The sequence below is a fragment of the Protopterus annectens genome, chromosome 11.part0 (assembly GCF_019279795.1).
Source record: "Protopterus annectens isolate FY-2018-M chromosome 11.part0, PAN1.0, whole genome shotgun sequence".
NCBI classification, from domain to species: Eukaryota; Metazoa; Chordata; order Ceratodontiformes; family Protopteridae; genus Protopterus; species Protopterus annectens.
This window is the reverse complement of record NC_056745.1, coordinates 835,470,592-835,491,702: the sequence shown is the minus strand read 5'-3', so window position 1 is coordinate 835,491,702 and position 21,111 is coordinate 835,470,592. Positions and strand designations below refer to the sequence as shown.

The following is a 21,111-nucleotide window of genomic DNA, read 5'->3' as shown; positions in this document are numbered from 1 at the left end:
AGACTGCCTGCAAATGTTCAGGATCCAGGAATACTCAAAAGGTCGTGGGTATTCTGGGGTGGGATTTTATGGACACAGTAGCTATATTTTTTGAAGTCCATATATACATAGTAACCATTTGAAATGTCAGGACCCACTAGAGCAAGCCCCAAGACATGGAGACTTAATGGTAAAAAAAAAAAAAGGACTTAATCAGCACATTCTGTAAGGTGCACCCAAAGTGTGATGGCAACTACTTGCACCATTTGCTGAACTCAAGCTCAAACTCATGTGGAGGTTTGATACAGAGGACAAAGTTGCTGCCTGCAAGAATAACTTGTTCTTAAGGTCTCTGCTTGACTAACAACTCTTTCAATGCCTGGATCATCTCATGACATACCTCTCAATGGAAGTGCAACATGTATAACAAATTGTATACCGGCCTCAAGGTAAAAGTAGGGGACATGCAAACCCACTTCCCTAGACATGTCCATTGATCTGGATTCATTATCATCAGAGTGGACAGCAGGGCTCTGTGGAATGGGAATGGGCTGCTACAGCAGCAAAAGAATTTGGTACAGGAGTCTGCAGCCAGCTATTTCAGTCTTTAGGAGGCTTAGGATCTTGCCTTCGATTACTCAGGAGAGATGTCACAACACTGGGTTCTTCCCATGTGGTCTTGTTAACAAGAGTCACTATCTTATCATACAGGAGGAAAATGGTGGGAGGGGGAACAGAAAGGCCTACTGTGGAATTGTCTATAGAGATGATGTGGGGTCTGCGGACCCCCCCCCCTTCTGCCAAAATGTAAGGTCATCTGGAAAAATACTGAGGAATCAAGATTACTGCTGCTATCTGTATTTTATGTGAGAGATTCCAATGGGGAGTTCAGGTACCACCTCTCTTGTGTCTTACAAGACCTCAGAGAGAAAGGTAGATGAGGAGGAAGAAGATGGACTAGTTCCAGATACATATGGTAGATTCTTCGGGTCTCTTTTGGACCATATGTCCACCTGCTAAGAAGGCTGAGTGGTTGAAGTAGCAAGCAGGTAGGGGTTTGCAGTTAGTTTATAGTTAAACCAATGTGAACATCACCAATGGCAGCTTATGCAGTACAGTCTGCAATACTGATATTCAAACTGACATCAAAGTAACACTTGGGGCTAACGGCACCAATCCCAAATGATCGATGGTGAAGCTCATTGAAGCTGCCACTGAAAAGATCAATCTGGAGCCCGACCTCAACAGTTTGATGCCAAAAGATGGCACTGATGGAACCCTCGAGCCCAAGCAATCTGCTGAGTATCTCAAGGCCAAGGGCTTAAAAGCTAACGAGACAAAACTGGTGACTTCTACTGCAAAGCTGGTAATTAGATCAACACCAACAAGCCACAAAGATCCCCAAAACTGAAAGCATCAACATCATACATTGTTAAAGCAGAATGCATCAAACCCAATAGTTCCATTCCAGAAAGTGAGACCACAACTGATGCTAACACATCTGTCAACATCAGCATCTGTAGAGCACTGACTGGCATGACTGTGGCTGGCATGTAAACTGTGGGAACTATGGGCGATAAGGAGAGCTGGAATGAAAAACTAGAAAAGGACAACAGGAAGTGCCACAGTCTGCCCTGGTATCAATGGAGGAAGAGGCAAGAACCATTTTTTGCTGTAATTTCCAAAATGATTTCAACATCCGGCCGTTAGCCCCAATGCTTCTTGTAGTCTGTCATCCGTTACAGACTGACTACAGAAAGAGTTGAATGATATTGCAGATGATGGCCTGCATGGTTGAACCTTTCTAACTTCAACATCTTATGGGGATAACATATCACCTTGCCTTGTTAACTTAGGTAAAGAACTTTCAACAATTATGACAGGCAATTGGGGGACACGCCAATCTAGGTTTTTTTGCTGCTAGTTCCTTGAGAAACTTCGTTAGACATAATGACTTTGATCACCCTAGAATTATATCACCCATCTCTATCTTTTTCTTTACCTCTATGTTTGGCTTCAAAAGAGTCAAAGAAACTCGGGGTTAGGACATGGGCTCTAAAGGGTCGATCCTGAGATTGTCCTGGAGGATGTGAAAGCCCCACAAAGGGTGGGTACAGAACTGCTTTTAAGCTTCTTAAAAAGGACTTGCTTTTAAGGTCATGAATTGTTTGAGAAAAACTTTTACCGATTTCAAATTTCTGGTTTTGTGTGAAGACCCTTTGTATCATTAGTCTTGGGGAGGATCTATCTTGAGCAGGAAGTTTGTACGTACACTAAATATGACTTAAAAAATTACCTTCCATTTCACTAAGGCAAGGGCAATACCTGACAAAAGCATTAAAAACAGCCAACAAAAAGTTGAAAAATGAATAAATCACTAAGAACAGATCACTGGCAGAGGAAACAATAGCAAAATCACAAACACTAATTCAGCAAGGTAGAAATGCAACATTTTTTAGAACACAGCAAAAATAACATCAAGGCACACAATGGCAACACTAAAGAAAGGCAATTATAAAGCACTGAAATGTAAAGTGCTAAGTGCATTATGAAAAGAGGCTGGAAAAGGTACAGCAAAATACTAAAAAGATGGGAAAAAGCCTGGTCTGCCTTGAAAACTAGATCAGTCTGACAGTAGCAGAACTAATACAGGAAAAATAAAGTTTTTCAAAAATCTAATTTTTTATACCAATACACTTTTAAAAATAGTATAGCCTGGGCCTTTTCTCTGATGTGAGCATGGTGAGCCGTAAGGGAGATTACAGATCATAGGATATACAATGCAATTTGACAGAAGGCCATGTGCACCTTGCCAATAACCCCCCCCCAGGCCCTACCAACCTTTACTGGGAGAGTGAAGCCTAAAAGTCTCAAGGTAAATTTAAGGACACTATTCCAGCTGGTTGAAATATGACAAGGAACCAATGCTTGATGTGTAGGGATAGCCTATTCCAGATTAAGGGAAGTGTTTAGTGATGAACCTATCTCTGCATCTTATTTTATTTATTTATGTAGGTTGAGATCTCTGGTTCTAGTATTTTATTTGTTGCTAGTACTAGTATTGGATGCACTATTCGACTTATCAAGAGAAAGCAGGTCAAGGATAACTGGCTCCCTAAGGGCATTGTAAATAAGATAGATCTTCCCACAAAAGTATATAGGATAGAATACAGGGACAAGGATTCCAGCTCTCCTGACAACCAAGAATTTTGAGACCAGAGATACTTTCTGTTAAGAACTTCTGCGTTGTTTTTGCAATTTTTTTAATGTGTCTAGCTAGATACATGCCAAAGGGTACATTATACTCTATGAGGAGTCTGACTAGACAGAATAAAAGGGAACAATGACTTCCCTGGTTTTAGAAGGGATGTCTTAGGCAATTAGTTTTGAGACACAGAAACATTTCTTAACTCAATTTGCCAAGTGATGACCAAAGGAAAGGGACTTATCAATCCTGGTGCCCCTATCTTTAGTCGCTGTCTTGCTTGACAATGGGGTGCTGTCAAACTGCTGTTTCCTGAAGGGGGTAACACTGCATTTCTCGATGTCTAGTTTAAGCACTTTTTTCTGTGCACAGTTTGGTGGCTTGTCATCCTCAGAGTTGATACCTCTCCTCTGAGGGTTTGTGGCACTGAGCTGTGATGTGGAAAGAAAGCTAGCTGGAACAGCATTATGGATGAGGGGAGAGACTAGTACACTGGGAATGTTTTAGATGTCAAGCTTACTGAAAGCCTGTTGTTTCAATCCTCATGGTTGGTATGAAGGAGTTCCTCATCCCAGATCAAAAAATTGAGAAATGTCGGCCAACTCCAGTGGTGTACACGGAATAAGCCCTGACCACACCCCAGGTGACTTGAGTTTGAATAGTAGTTCAGGTGTCTCTTGGAGCTGCTGCATGAAGGATGGGTGTGCCTACACTGGGATAGGCCAATATCAAAAAGAAGGGACTGTCAACTCAATGACTGACTGTAGGGTAGGCCACCATCTGTGATTACTCTACACTTATCATGGATGCATCTGGACTGTACACTCATGAGGAAGGCGCTGTGACTACTGCACTGATGCAGGTCACTCATTCCTCTTCCAGAGGGTGGGGCTAGGGCCTATATCATTCACATTCACTGCTAGGATGCCAGTGATAACACAAAGCACCCTTGGCTGTCTGAATGATGACCCCTGTGGATGCCCAGACTGGGGGAATGAACAGGCTAAAGTTCCTTCAGAAGAGACTTGATGGATAGCAGGCAGACAGGCATATACAGCCTATGGAAAATGTTAAAAATGTACACAGACTACATGATAATATAAGTACTGTTTATAATGTTTAGAGAACAATGATTAACATGAGAAACACAAACAAAAAAAAAACAATAATATGAAGAGACCATGAAGAAAGTACTTAGTAACAGTATGGGATGTGTTTCTAATGCAAGAAAACTCATCAAACAAAAGAAAATAAGGAAAATTGGTGGGATGCAGGGTTTTGTAAGGAAACAAACTCTCTGTACAGGTAGAAATTAAATAAAAATAGAAATTAGGAAAAAAAATTTGTTCAGTAGAATGTTTGAAGGAGTACAAGCATGGACATATGTAAATGTAAAAGGACTGAAGAAGAATTACACACCGACAGATGGGAAAATTTAGCAATGGATTAATATCCCCTATAAGATACATGATAACATTACAGGACAATATAAGAGAAAAATACTTTCAGATTGAAGTATACTTATAGAAAACTCAGTTATGGTGCTATCTAAAACTAATGCATAATAAAATGTGTGACAAAATATGTACAACAGAGAATGTTAATGGAGATTTATGGAAAATCAGATTTACTGAAGAATGATGGAAAATGCTTTAATGGTTTGACACATTATATAGAAAGGAAAATAAATGATTCAGTGACACATGTTCAGTTCAGAAGGAATGAAATAAAAGCATCCCCTGTTTAATTTCCAAAAGGTACAATTAAATCTCTGACATCCCCCTAAACTACCAAGAACTACAGCAGATGGGACCTTACTACCAGCAATTTGGGCAGCTGAGATATCTTGGCTTAACATGTCATCCAAAGGACAGAACCTCAGCAGTACCCCCCCCAAAAAAAAAAAACAAAACACACAGACTAAACTACACTATACTGTGAGTACTAAAACATATCTCTAAGCACATGGAGTTGTGACAGAAGTTACAACCTTTCTTAATTTCCCACTAAAGGTAAGTTATGCTGCCTGCTAAATAAATAATACTGCATGCCACTTTACAGGAAGAAAACCAATGAGTTTCCTCAGAAATAAAAACGATAGGTTTATCCAATAATTTAAAATATGCCATCAAAAGTAAACAAAATGAGGAAAAAATAAGACCTTTTGCACTGTAATTTTAGTATAAAGGCAGCACCAATCCAGTATTCCTGAAAAAAATCTCTACTGTTAAAAATGCTACATTCTTCTTAAAAAGTCCTGTGGAAGTGTACTGTAATATGCTCGAGAGACTAAACATTTATAAGATCAGTATTAATAGCTTTCCATTAAAAGGTTGTGAATACCAAGAATTAAAAAGGCAGTATCCTGAAGATTCTGAGAAAATATTTCCCGAAGTAAAAAGCCTGTCGCCAAATGACATTAAACAATATGCCAGAGAGCACCAGTCATAGGTTTTAAGCACAAGTTAATTGTTTTACACTCACTCTTCAGTGAAGCTAACCTTTACTAAACAGTTTAGCACCGTCTTTACCTTTCCACTTTAACATTAATCAATAATTTCCTAATACATTAAAATCCTTCTGGGGGAGGCATTCACCCTAATCCGATCATCTATCACAATGAACATTAAGTCAGTTCTCTTCCACACCCTACTCTAATCCTACAACAGTCAACTGTCAACCCTGGGAATGTAACTTTGCTGCCATAAATGCTAGCTTAAGAAATAAAACTGCTGGACTACATGCTTGGATTTACACAACATAAGCCCAACATTCTTGCTGTCACTGAAACTTGGCTAAAACCCATCATAAATTACTTAGAAATTACACCTCCCAGCTATAATACCATCTGTATTGACTGTATACAGAGGAAAGATGGTGGTATTGCTTTAATATTTCCCAACAAATATCACATTTCTCCTTAAGACATACCAATACCAAAATTAAATTCAGTAGAACTTCTTATTACTTTTCCGAAATTAAACAATTATAAATATTTATTACTGTCCTTTACATCTTTCCTGGCAACAATACAACTATAACGGAAGATAGTCTACAGTAGATATCCATAACAATTCCACAAGAAAAACTACTACTAGGTGATGTGAATGTTAATTGGCTGGATATAAATTCTAACTGTCCTACATTTAGCATGAACCTATATGGTTTCACACAGCTAATTTATAGCCCCACACATTACAGCAAGACATTAAATTACCTATTAGACTGGATCCTAGTATCACACCTTAGTAAATGCACCACCACAGGTACAATGCCTGACAGTCTCAGTGATCATCCCCCAATCCAGACATCCACATATCCACTTAAACAGCATGCTTATAAAACAATATGCAACCTTTCCAAGTTTAACTCAGAAATGTTCATTACTATCCTGTCATCTATTAACTAGAACATTCTAAAAATCTTCCCCTTAGATGATGCTATAAATTAATTCAATACAACCTTCCTGAATATCCTAAATAGTCTTGCACTTTCTAGAAGGGAAGGGACTAAAAACAAATAAAGCAATTTGGCTATCCAAAAATAGTAGAATGCTAATGCAGGACAGAGAATAAGCATGGAAAGAATTACAATAATATAAAACACTATAATATCTTCAGAATGCTTTGCAATTGTACCATAAATAAAATAAATGTAGACAAAAACTATACTACAATAACTTTCAGAATAACAGTAAACATAACCATAAAAAAATTTGGCAGCCATTAAAGAAATCTTGCAAGTATATCCGCGGTGGTACAGCAGTAGCATTGTCGCCTCACAGCAAGAGGTTCTCCTGTTCGATTCTCGGCTGGAGTGCCTTCTGTGTGGAGTCTGCATGTCCTCCCCGCGGTCGAGTGGCCTCTGAATGACATGCGTGAATGGGTGTGCCTTCGCTGAAGGTTGGGCTGGCAACTCGGCACCATAAAAATCGACTGCCAATCATTAGCAGTGGAGGTCCGCTGTGGCGACCCCTAATCGGGAAAAGCTGAAAAGGCAAACATTAAAGAAATCTTGCATACCAGCCAAAAATTCAGCCCTAATTTCTCTTCCCAATAACTCACCATTTGAAAGAGCTATACAATTTAATTTTGTTTCATAGATAAAGCACTGCTAACCACGGATTCCCCAACATCTAATCCTAACCCTGCCCAACAGCTACAAATCACCACATCCACTTTCACCTTCAAACCTGTTCCCACATTCTATATAAAACTACTCAAAATGAAACCATGCCATACTTCAGCTGATGACTTTCCAACAGAGTATTTTAAAACAGCAGTAAATAGCATTATTTATCCTGTCTCAATCTTTATAAATAGGTCAGTTCAGGAATCCCATGATCCCTCTCTCTGGACAAAGTCGCACATTATCCCTCTCCATAAGAGAGTAAATTCCAAAGACATTACTAACTTTAGACCTATAGCAATGTTATTCCCCCTCTCCAAAATACTTGAAAAATGTATTCAAAAATAATTGCTAAACTATGGCCTACTGGAAAAATTCCTATCCCCTCACACAACTTGGGTTCTATCCTTTCATAGTAGTAACACTGCACTTCTAACCTAGACAGATACTGTCAATAAAGCTATAAATAATGGCAAACTAGTCTCTTCCTTATTTCCAGCCTTGTCTAAAGTCTTTGATGCACTTTGTCACAGCAAATGTCTACTTCAAATGTCCTCATTAGTTTCAGCCCACCCTTCCATGGTTCAAAAGCTACCTATCCAATAGGTATCAGTCAGTAAAATGGCACTCCACCCGCTCCTCATACCTCCCAGTCACCACTGGTGCACCACAAGGCTCTATCCTTGGTCCTCTCCTCTAACATTCTCACCAACAACCTCCACACATCCAAACAACATATCTCCCTAATACAGTACACAGATGACTCCACACTCACTTGCACATCTGAATACATGGCACACCTCACAAAAATTACTCAGGAAGCTTTAACAGTCACTGAAACATGGCTTTGTAACTCAAAATTCATGAAAAAACCTAAACAACAACAAAAACAACTAATACTTTTTTCCCCCTCAAATCCCTCTCTCATGAAAAAAAATTAAAGTCCTCTCTCTTGATAATACAACCACTGAAGTCACTTCTCATATTAAATTATTAGGGATGATAGTGGACAGCAATCTTAAATTCACCCTGTATATTCAAAATTGCATAAGAAAAACTCAATAAAAACTAGGGATGCTTTGCGGAGGCCAAAACATTCTGACCAACGGAACTGAAACTATGATTGCCACAACTTATCTCCTCCCCACACTTTTATGGCGCTCTAGTCCTTACTAACCTTCATGCATCACAAAAATCAAAACTTGAACAATGCTATAACAAAACTGCTAAATCTTCAGCAAATAACCCTTTCAGAACCCACCATTGTAAAATACTATAAAGCCTAAACTTGTTAGAACTATCCAATCAACTAACATATACACAGCTTTTTACCACTTATGCAAACTATCCAGCATCCATCTGCTTGTCCAGTACTAAATAACATTCTACATAACTATGTTCCAGTCAGTCATTATGATCCAATGACCACAAACTCCTATCTGTCCACAAACCTGTCAAATCTGATGGGCATTGTCTCTACTCATAACATGTTGCTAAGGCCTGAACTCCTTGTATGTATCCATTAGGTCAATTCCCTCCCTCCCAGTCTTCAAAACCATTCTGAAAGACGTCTTAGCCAAAAACTGGCTCAGTTCTTGCTCAGTACCAGAATAAACTATTTCCCAAATTCTGAAAAAGTACCTATTCATCACTTACACCTCCTTACTCTCCCTTCTTCTCTCACTTCCTTACTTCCATCAATTTCTCTCCCGTGGCTTTCTCTCTAAACTATAAGCCTGCTTTTCTCTCACTTCATATTGCAGTTCCTGTTTGCATTACACTAACTTGCCTTTACTTTCTCTATAAGCTGGCTACAATTTCTGTAAATACTAAATTATTGTCATATAATGTGTATCTGTTCTTAACCAGTATTTTCATACCATGTCAAATTTGGTATAATTATTTAAACTGTAGACTTTTTTCCATATATATATATATATATATTTTTTTTTTTCTTAAGATTGTAAAGTTATTGTTCTTAAAATGTTTTGTATTACTTTGGAGCTTTTCTCCCTGGGCCTCAAATGAAAATGGGCTCCTACCCATTAAGACTTGCCAGTAATCAAATGTCAATAAATAACCTTCAGTCTAATGTTCTTCTCATAGCAGGGCCACCCTCCAGTACTTCATAAACTGATGGCTCAGGTCACTTCTCAGTATGAAACAGGTATACCTTGAATATTGTGTGCATTTAGTATTAACCAGTAACTGAAATACTAATGCATTCTTCTGGCAGTTCTGCCCACAGTTTAAATTTGGTTGCTGAACACATGTAGCTCATCTGATCATGCCTGTTAAAGTAGGCAACAACTCAGCATAACCTAATATTATGTGGATGTCCCTCAAAAGTATAGAATGTGAAATGTAAATGTTTCTGAACTTTATTATCAAATGGCAATACATAACTGATGATATTCAGTCTGTAGTGACTGCATTTTATTACTGATTTTGTATACCTTGGAACAGTGGTTGAAAAGGGTACTTATGACACTTAAAAATAGTTTTAGAAAACAAACACAAAACACGGGCAGATTAAACAGAAAACAAATTTCTTCAGACTGTTTCCTCCAGAATTATGCACATGTTGTGCCTTCTGCATAGAAATAAAATAAACAGTGCACCTGAATTGGCCATATATTTTATTTTAAACTGGCTACAAAACTCTCCCCACAAACTCACTAACCTTGAGCTATATTTTTGTAGTATGGACTCTAGACAGTCCACCAGCTCTTCAAGATTGATAGATTTCTGGGAGCTGAGGGAATACATCTTTTCATAGAAGTCTGCAATTTCGATCCGAGCCTGAATGAAGAAACACAGCTGTTCAGACAGGTGCGACAACAACTCTTCTAGATGTGGTGCAGTTCCTCCAGTAGCATTCCGGCCAGTCATTACGACCTTTTTCAATTCATTATGTAGAGAAGTATAGATGGTCCGTATGGAATCCTTCCTGCTGAAAAATGACTGCCCACCTGTCAGGCCAAGCAACAGAAACATTAGGAGAGTCACTAACCTTATAACAGTAGCATTACTTAATCAACTACAAGGGCCATTGACACAATGAAAGTAAAACCTATTATTAGCTGAACAAAATTATGAATGAATCTGCTGTACCTAAATTTATTATTTCGAAAATGTGCAGTTATTTTTTGTCATAAGCAGAATAATACTTTTTGTGACAAGGATATGAGGAATACATTACCCATCTGCATTTATCTAACCTTAAAGACACTGAATTCCAGCTGCCAAATCACGCTAACTATTGTATTCATTTTTGCTGCCTTGTAACAGTTCATCATATCTTGCACAGAAAAACTATTATTTTCTTATACCTGCTTTACACAATGAAGGGTTGAAGAAGAGCAAGAGTATATCCCAGCAAGCAGTATGTCGGGCATGGGCTCAGTCCTACATACAAATATCTTATATGGCAGTCCACTGCTGGAAGCAAACACATTATTACTGCACATGTATCTATGGACAATTTACACGATCACTACTTCATCTAACATGTCCTTGGGATGAGAAAGAAAGCTAGAGAGCCTGGCAAAACCCCATACTAAATCCAACTACTACAAAAACACGAACTTTGAACAAAGTCAATCCACTTAGGCTGAACGCTTTTCCAATTCGCTTTATTGAAATAAAATGAAGCGTTTGAAATTTAAAATACGCTTTTCGTCCTAAAACAGTATTCAGACTTCTTCAGACTAACTGACAAAGATCTGCGTAATGATAAGAAGTTGTTTAAATAACACATTTTTGCGCCATGAAAATAGTTCATGACGTAATTTCTTAAAGTAAAACTTCTAATAGCACTATTAAAGCAGTGATGGTATCAGTATCACTATTAAAAATACATACGTTTATTTATTAAAATACAATTAAAAAGTGCTTTACTTATATTATGAATTTAATATACTGAAAAAATACTAAAAATAATCACAAACTGAATCTTTGTATTATTAATACAATTTAATCAAAATTTGTTTATATATGATTTTAATTCATCTAAGGAGCGTTACTATGAATAAATTATTTGAATAAATGGATGAGAAAATAATCATCAATTAAATAAATAAATAAATGAATAATGGTGCGCAGAACTTTAAAGAAAGGCTGCATGTTATGACATATATTCATGAATGGTGATTGAACCATAAAAGATAAATTAGAATTTATTTAATTTTTAATTTTTAATTATTACTTTTAATTTTAATCTTTGATTTTTATGTGATATCTATATAGATTTTTATTTTATATGTTTTAATAATAAACACTTAATTTTCTATAAAAACTTACATGTTTTTGTAGAAAACTTATAATAAAGAATGAGGGCAAAAATTAGGAGATTAAATACAAATTAATTAGTAAGGATGTTTTAAATATATTCTACTTTAATATAGATTATCTATCCAGACTTCGTAATTTTAACAGGCACATCAATGAACATTTTTCATTCAATCCAGGGTTCGTGAAGGCATTAAGTCGGATTTGCCATAATAATTCACTTTTTCCAGGAATAGGTTGAATGGTCCCCCTCGAATATCTTGTTTTACTTGATGGATGACTTTAAAACAAAAGTTGTGTTCAGGAAAATCCATGACATGCCTTACTAGAGCGTTTTCTTCTTTTTGTAGGTTTATACTTCTTAAGTGTTCATACACTCTCTCTCTCTCAACCTACGCTCCGTCTTACCTATGTAAAACGACGGGCAAGCTTGACAATTAGCCACATAAACAACTCCTTTTGAATTGCAATTGTGTTTCCCTCTAGTTTGAATTTTAATTCCATTGATGTTTACTGATGTTCCTGTAATCATGTAGTGGCAGTATGAGCAGTTATCACATTGACCCATTCCTCCCAAAAATGTTGTCGAATTAGCTTGAATGTTTCTTTGGAAAATGTCTTTGAAGTTGGAACCTTTCTTCCATACAATTCTAGGTTGTAGGCCTAATTTAGATGTCAAAAATTGATCTTCATTAAATATATTCCAATTCTTCAAAATAATTGCCTTAATAGTAGCAAAATCCAAAGAAAAGCGTATAATGCAAGCTAAATTATATTTAACAGGATGTAACTGATCACTGATTTTAAGATCAAGCTGGGTTACTTCTACCGATGAAGAATTATGATGTTGTTTCTTTAATATAGGTTTAAAGTAACCATTTAACCTTTTTATATCAACTTCTTCTATTATAGGATCCAAAAATTGGGTTGGGTATTGTCTATTAAGGAACATATGTTTCAATTTCAAACATTTCTGATCAAAGTTCTCATCTCTAGTGATCATTCGTGCAGCTCGAACAAGATGGCCTTTGACTCCGGATTTTTTCTGACGTAAAGGATGTGCACTATGAAAATGCAAAAATTTATTTGAATAAGTTGGTTTTCTGAATATATCCACTTCATAAGCCTGTTGTGATCTGTTCTTGGTTAATTTTACATCCAAATATGTTATAACATCTTTATTGAATGTATAAGTGAAACGCAGAAAATCAGTATTATCATTAAACATTTCTACAATTTCAGCTGCTTGTTTTTCATCTCCTCGAAATATAATTATGTCGTCTATAAATCTAGCATAGAAAGTTATGATGCCTTTAAGACTTTTTAATTGAATTTTAATAAATAAACGTATGTATTTTTAATAGTGATACTGATACCATCACTGCTTTAATAGTGCTATTAGAAGTTTTATTTTAAGAAATTACGTCATGAACTATTTTCATGGCGCGAAAATAAGAAGTTATGTACCTACCATAACGTTCCATGTTAGTTGTCTTCTCTCGCCTTCTTTCTTGCTTGATGGGTTCGGAGCCGATCCCTCGGCTCCGACTCGGCACTTGCTAAGCTCGAGAGTCACTTTTACCAGCTCGAGGCAGCCCCATATCCCATGATGCAAGGCGGTAAGTACCCAGATCTCGTTTGCTGACAAAGGGCAATAGCACCAAGCATAAAATACTTCCCAAAGGAAGAAAGAAAACTTACAGATGGAAGAAGGACCAGGTCTGAATGGTCTTCAGCATAACAGTTTCTTATACAAGGTCTGTCCAGGCCAGGGGAAGGAGGGAGGGTGCAAGAAAGAAGGCAGAGAAGACAACTAACATGGAACGTTATGGTAGGTACATAACTTCTTAATGTTAAGTTGTCAATCTCGCCTTCATTCTTGCTTGATGGGACCGGCCCCTAGCACCTCTATCCTGGGTGGCTCAATGGAACAAACTCTTGAGGACTGTAGAGCCAAAACTGGCTCTGTCCCTGGAGGCCAAGTCCAATTTGTAATGGGAAACAAAAGTGTGAGGAGTAGCCCAAGTGGCCGCTGCACAAATAGTGTCCAAAGGAAGTCTAGCTTGAAAAGCTGTAGAAGTAGCTAAGCTCCTAGTTGAATGTGCTTTAGGTTTTGAGCACAGCTGTTTTCCCCTGAGTATAAATTTCAGAGATGACCAAAGAAAGCCATCTGGACAAGGTCACTTTAGAAACAGGAAGGCCTTTTTATTATCCGCATAGGAAACAAAAAGTTGATCAGATTTTCTAAATTTTTTGTTCTGTCCAAATAATATCTAAGTTGACGGTGGACATCAAGATAATGTAGCTTTTGTTCAGCTCTATCTGAATAGTTAGGAAAAATACAGGAGATCAATGGATTGATTCAGATTGTTCTTTGAAGCGACCTTAGGTAAAAGGTTGGATTAGTTCTCAAAGATACTCTGTCTTTGTGAAAAACCAAATAGGGGTCGAACCGAAAGAGCATGAAGTTCAGACACCCTCCTGGCAGATGTAATAGCCACTAGGAATAAAGTTTTCCAAGAAAGATATTTCAGGGAACAAGAAACAGCTGGCTCGAAGGCCTGAAGAATCAAGGATGTCAGCACTAAATTTAGATCCCACTGAGGAGGAGGATTCCTGATTGGAGGTTTTAGTAGGAAAATTCCTTTCAAGAAGGCCCTGCAGAGCCTATGGGACATAATATTATGATCTGCTATCCCGACAGGAAAATTGGAAATAGCAGCCAATTGAACTCTGACTGTGGAAGAAGAGGAGCCTGCATGAAAAATCTCTGCTAAGAAGTCCAGGACTGCCTGAACAGGGGCAGTAAAAGGATCAATATTTTGGGCCTTAGCCCAATAAGAGAAACGCTTCCATTTGCTTGTATAAATCCTCCTGGTAGAGGATTTTAGAAGCTACTATGATGTCTCTAACTGGGTTAGAGATCAAAGGAAGCCTGGCTAAGGAAGGAAGTGGAGCAACCATGCTGTGAGGTTGAGAGAAGGGATTGACCGGTGCAGCTGACCCGATTGGTGAATCAGAAGATCTGGCACTGGGTCCAGATGCCACGGCTGCACCAAAAGGTGATGATGGAGGAACGGGAACCAAACTTGTCGAGGCCAGTAAGGGGCAATGAGAATCAATTTGGCTCTCAAAACGGTAGCTTTCTGGATCACCTGAGGGATCAGAGGAAATGGAGGGAAGGCATAAAGAAGTCCCTGGGGCCAATCCTGGGTCAGAGCGTCTCTGGGGGGATGGCCTGATAGAGGAAGAGGCTGAAGAAGTCTGGACATTTGCTGTTTTGGGGAGTAGCAAAAAGATCGCAACATGGACGACCCCATTCCAGAAAAAATCTCTTCCGCTATAGATTGCTTGAGAGACCACTCGTGAGGCATGAGGATAGCTCTGCTCAATCTGTCCACTATAATGTTGGTTTTCCCAGGGATATGCGTTGCTACCAGAAACCGATGAGAGGAGATCGCCCATTGCCATAGTCTGAGCGCTTCTCGACACAAGGGGTAGGACTTGGTTCCGCCCTGTTTGTTGATATACCAAACTACAGACATGTTGTCTGTGTGGACTGCAATTGTCCCTACGGGAAGAAAGTCGTTGAGGGCTTGCAACGTTAAAAGCACTGCTCTCATCTCCAGGACATTTATGTGCAGATGGTAATCGAACGGCTGCCACGCCCCATGAACCATCCTGCCCTGATAATGACCCCCACCCGATCAGGGAGGCATCCGTGGTGACAGTGGCTATCGGGGATGGGGTACAAAGTACCTGCCTTGGTGAACCTGAGACGATGTGATCCACCAAGCAAGATGCTCTTTGCATGTCTGTGTCACCAGAATCTGGTGACGCATTGGAAGTTGCTGGTATGACCATTGTGTGAACAGCATCCACTGAAGAAGGCGCATGTAGAATCGAGCCAGGGAAGAAGAGTAATGGCCGCAGCCATGAGACCTAATACCTTTAGAACCATTCTGGCCTGTATTTTCTTGCTGGCCAGAATGATCCTGACATGAGTCTGAATGTCTGAAACTCTTTGTTCTGTAAGGGTAGCTGACATCCTAACAGTGTTTAAGTTTGCCTATGAAGGTAATAGACTGGCAGGGCGATAAGGATGACTTTTCAAGTTGATTGAGATGCCCAAATGAGAACAAAGGTCTATTGTGTAATCCCTGGCTTGTATAAGCTGATGCCTGGTGGTGGCTGACAGGAGCCAGTCGTCGAGATACGGAAACACCTGGAATCCTTGACGTCTCAGGTGAGCCGTGACCACTGCCATGCATTTGGTGAACACTCTGGGGCTGTAGTGACACCAAAGGGCAGGGCTCTGAACTGAAATGACTGGACCCCAGCCGAAGCGGAGAAATCTCCTGGAGCGTCTGTGAATTTTGATGTGATAGTACGCATCCTGAAGATCTATTGAGCACATCCAGTTGTCCTTCTGTAAGAAGGGCAGAATTGACTGAAGAGTGACCATTCGAATCTTGTCTTCCTGACAGACTTGTTGAGTCTGCTGAGATCCAATATTGGTCTCCAGTCTCCCGTCTTTTGGGGACCAAAAGAACCTTGAGTAGATTCCGGCTCTGAATGGTCTATTGTAACTGGCTGAATGGCTCTTTTTGCAGTAGTTTTGAGATTTCTGACTCTGCAATCTCCCTTAGACCGGGTGGTACATCTGGAAGGGAACTTGAGGGAAGGGACTTTCCTCGAAAGGAATTATGTAACCCTTGGATATGATCGACTGTACCCATCTGTCTTGAGTGAGGGAATGCCAGGTTTCTGGGTACAGTCATAATCTGCCCCCGACTGCCTCCAAGAAGGGACAGCCGGGCAACACCTCAGGGATGCTGAAACGGCTTGTCAGAGAGAGGCTCCCTGTTTCCCTGGTTCTTGGACCCCTCTGCCTCTAGAGCGTCTGTTGTTGTTACCCCTCTGCCTCTAGGGGTAAACTGACCACGTGAATCCGTGACTCCTTGGGATTTACGGAACCACATCTTCCGCCCTTCTGTCCTTTGGGATAAGGTCTAGAAGGGGTGGAAAACGGACTCCAACAGCAGAAAGAGTCTTGCCGTCCTGCTCGCACCTGGTCAAGGTTTCCTTCACCTGAGGGCCAAACAAAGCTGACCCATCAAAGGGAGAATTTGTGAAGGACGCCTTAAAGGGATCCGCAAAATCACATAGCCGCATCCAGGCTTGGCGCCTAAGAGCCACACCTGTACCTGCGGCTCTACTGGCTCCATCCGCAGCATAAGATATTAGCCGCATGGAGGAGTTTGCAATGGAATTGAGGGTTCCTAGCTGCGAAGGAATTTTTCTTGAGCCCCTGCAGCTGTAGGATCCTGAACTACTTCACCCAGCTCCTTCAGGATATCCCTCTGGAGTCTGGTGAAGTGACATAGGTAATTCAGCAACGCATAGCAAAGGTCGCTGAGGAAAACATCCGCTTACCATCTATCCATGGTCCTAGAGTCCTTATTAGGAGGATGGACGGGCACGGAAGGATCTGCAAGTTCCTTTTGGTGGCCGCAGCCACCACCATGGCATCAGGGGACACCCTTAGTAAGGAATTGTTTGTCAAACGGGCAGTGATAAATTTTGAAGGCCTCCTAGGGACTGGCTCTACAGAGTCAGGAGCTGCCCACGCCTTCGTGCAATAACCTGCATAAGGGGTCGAAGGCGGAGACACCCAGGAGGTGGAGGGCCGAGATCCAAACGCCTCTAGGTATACTGACTCATCCTCAGAGGGATTGTTGGTGGGCCAGTTTCCCTCTGTTTCAGAAGTTCTAGGATGTCTGAGAAGGAGACATCCTCAGAGGGGATCTAGGGATCCCTCTGACTCATCAAAGTCAGTATCCAAGTGACAGACTCGGGGAGTCTACATGCTTCCTCTTACATGTCCTCTTCCTAGGAGGACCTCCAAACATCAGGAGAATCCTCGGAAGAGGGGAAATTCCCAATGGGGAAACCTGAGGCGGAGGATCTCTGGGTCCTGTAGCAAGGGAAGTGGCAGAGATGTCAACAGGTACTATAGAGGGAGGAGCTACGGGAACAGACTGCTGACTGATACCAGTGGCCAGTACACTCTTCATCACCTCGAATGCTCCCCTCCCAGGCAGGTCCGAGAGAACCCGCTCAAGAGCTAGGAACTCCAGGGACCACCGAAGGGAAGTCTCCGAGGCAGATGTCGGAGCCGAGCTCACCAAGGCCGAGGCTCCAAGGGAAGAGCGGGTTCGGACAAGGGTCCGATGCCACTCACCCCTCGGAGACCATGGAAGCCCGACCACCGAATCCCTCTAAGGAAGGTCTCAAGAGGAGATAAGAGTAGAGGCTGAAGGAACAGAAGCGGGTATCCGTCCTCCAGCCGTAGCAGTAACCATTCCCGAAGACTCCAACTCCAAGCTCTGGGGTAGAGTTGAAGGAGGAACTGTAATGGGGTGTGGACCAACAGTCGTCTGTTGAGACGGACTATGTAACATTTGGGCCAGTACCTGTGACTTAAGTAATCTACTGACCACTCTCTCTAGGTCATGATCTGACAACCTGGATGACCTTGAAGATCGGCTCCGATGGCTCCGTTCCGATAGAAGAGGTGAAGCCGGAGCCGAAAGTATCGGCTCCAAGGAAGGAGACCTCGACCTCTTCCTGGAATGAGCCATCGGAGCCGATACTATAGATCCTGTCGGAGCCGACCTCGGAGCCGACAGGAAGCTCGATATCGACTCCAGCCGGACCCGATACAGCCACCAAAGTAACGGTGTCGGAGCCGATCGGAGCCGACACCGATGCCTGTGCCACATGGGTGTCGGAACCGATCGGAGCCGACATCGGCGGTCGATACAGATTCGCACCGATAGCCATCGGTGCCGTAGGCTTTGTTAAGCCAGAATCGGGTCCAGCCGGAGCCGATCTCGACTCGATGCAGTCGGAGCCGAGGCCGCAGGCTTAGACACAGAAGCCTGGGCCTTGGAAGATTTAACTGATTTGGATGGAGCCGACTTAGCCGGAGAGCCCTCCGGCAAGAAGGCCCCTAAGGATCAGTTTATTACGTCTTTCCTGCAGGACTCTCTGGCTGAAGGAATGACAAATAGCACAGGAGTCCTGCAGGTGAAGAGGGCCCAGGCAATACAGGCAAGAAGTGTGACCGTCTGTCAGAGACATCTTCTGACAGCACGAGTCACACTTCTTAAAACCTGAGACCCTCTCCTTTGACATGGTGCTTTACACAAACACACACACACACCAGTCAAAAATTAACTTAAATAAAATACCAAAAAGGTATTTCTATAAACAAACACACACACCCTAACGGGGGGGGATGGGATGGGTAAATTTGACTAAAAAAATTAGAAAAGACAGGGATTTTCTGTCACAAAAGGTAAAAAATTAACTAATAACTAATAATTAAGGGTTTTTTAAGAAAAAGGGGCTTAAATATCCAAAAAGAGAATCACTTACCAGGAGCTGGTAAAAGGAGGACCTCATAAGCGGCAAACGAGATCTGGGTACTTACCGCCTTGCATCATGGGATATGGGGCTGCCTCGAGCTGGTAAAAGTGACTCTCGAGCTTAGCAAGTGCCGAGTCGGAGCCGAGGGATCGGCTCCAAACCCATCAAGCAAGAATGAAGGCGAGATTGACAACTTAACATTGTGTTATTTAAACAACTTCTTATCATTACGCAGATGTTTGTCAGTTAGTCTGAAGAAGTCCGAATACTGTTTTAGGACGAAAAGCGTATTTTAAATTTCAAACGCTTCATTTTATTTCAATAAAGCGAATTGGAAAAGCGTTCAGCCTAAGCGGATTGACTTTGTTCAAAACCCCATACTAACACAGGCAGGATAGGCACACACTGCGCAGAAAGTACCCAAGTCAAAAAGTGAACCCAACAACCACGACCTGTGAGGCAGCATACTGACTGCACCACTGCATAGCTAACGAATATATTGCGATGATGTAAAATAATGATTCTCTTAGTATTCCACATTTTGTGCTTATACATTTTTGTTCATTCATTTCTGATTACTCACTTTAAGCAACTCAAGGTCACAGAGAAGCCAGAGACTATCAAAAGCACTCAGTGGAGGCAAGGCAGAGAAATCACTGCCAGACAGAATGCCAGCTTATCACAGAACACACAAACAAGCTAACTCACACCTGTAGATATAACGGGCCACCAGTTTAAGTACTGCATGAGGAAACAACAGCACTTGGCAAAACCTACATGGACACAGGCAGGGCATGAATAACTCTTCACAGACAAGAAACGAACTGAAGAAACAAACACTGTTGGACAGCAAAGCCAACTACAGCTCAATTGTGCCACCAGAGTTAAAGCACATTTCTTTAAAAAAAAATTAAGATTTAGAACACCCCAGGACAGATAATAAAAAAAATGAAACGCTTGTGACAGACCATTAGCCTCCGCTTAGCATTATATACATATTAGTTCTATCTGATAATATGTAATAAATTTCCAGTCCCAGATTGAACAAACAGAACTACTGAGCACGTGGAGTTTATTCAAATATAGTTAAATGTTGCTTAACTGGACAGCTGTGCAATAATAGCCTGCAATAAATAACCCAGTACATCTCTTTTAAATTAATTTTTTGTCCCAAGGGTAACATCTTGGGTGGAGAAATGTACTATAAGTTTATGGTGCAAGCTCTGTAGCTATAACCTAAGAATGTCACTTGAGTATCATCACTCTATGCTTATGGAAGGTTAGAACAATAAAGTACAACTGATAATGCACGATGCTCTAAAATTCTTCTGGTGTACAATAGTGACTAACAGCATTTTCCATGGCAGGATATGGTTTCAAGGCACAAGCTACCTCAATAGGAAGAAAAGAGGGCTTTCACACATGAAGCTGAGGGTTCAGCATATGTGTGGGATTCTTAACAGGACAACACAATAGGAGGAAACCTCAAATGTTCCAAAGCTTGCATGATGCCAAGGACTGACCATCTATACCTTCAAGAAGTTTAAGATGCAAAACAAATGCACTGTAATAGTGAGAAATGAATTCCAGACCAAAATTTAAAATGGTAAGACAAGCAGTGAACACAGTACTAGATGTTGTCCTGCTTTAATAGTTCATAGGTTGGTACTAAGCTATTTGCTCTAGGGCCTATACAAGCCTAGCCATAACAATTCCCTGGACATTTCTTCCCTCAGTATTTACTTCCCTTTAATGAATCTATTTATTGAGACAGAAATAGAGAGACTGCCTTCTTTCTGGAAACTGAAGTAGTGACGTGGGCATCAGAAAAACTTTTTAAAGCTGCTTTTTGCAAAGGGATTCCTAGTGCTCTCCCAATACAGTAATTATACTAATTCTGAGGTCAAACCAACTCAAGAATACAGGAAAAAGTTGAACTTGTACTAAAACTATTTTTTTTATTTTACTCCAAGATTTTGAAACCTTGAATTAATATATTTAGAGACTGTGGTGTTGGGGCAGAACCTCATACTGGTGGGTCAGGGAGCGCCCCCCCCCAATACATTTCTTAAACG

The 21,111-nt window shown here is 40.6% G+C and overlaps 1 protein-coding gene across 1 annotated transcript in view; it reads right to left on the bottom strand.

Moving 5' to 3' along the window:
* KICS2 (KICSTOR subunit 2) overlaps positions 1 to 21,111 on the bottom strand; it is a 117,204-nt gene that overhangs the window by 10,031 nt on the left and 86,062 nt on the right. The window contains exon 2 of the mRNA XM_044088249.1: positions 9,996 to 10,284. Within this exon, the coding sequence (XP_043944184.1) occupies positions 9,996 to 10,284 (289 nt within the window). The remainder of the gene's footprint in view (positions 1 to 9,995; positions 10,285 to 21,111) is intronic.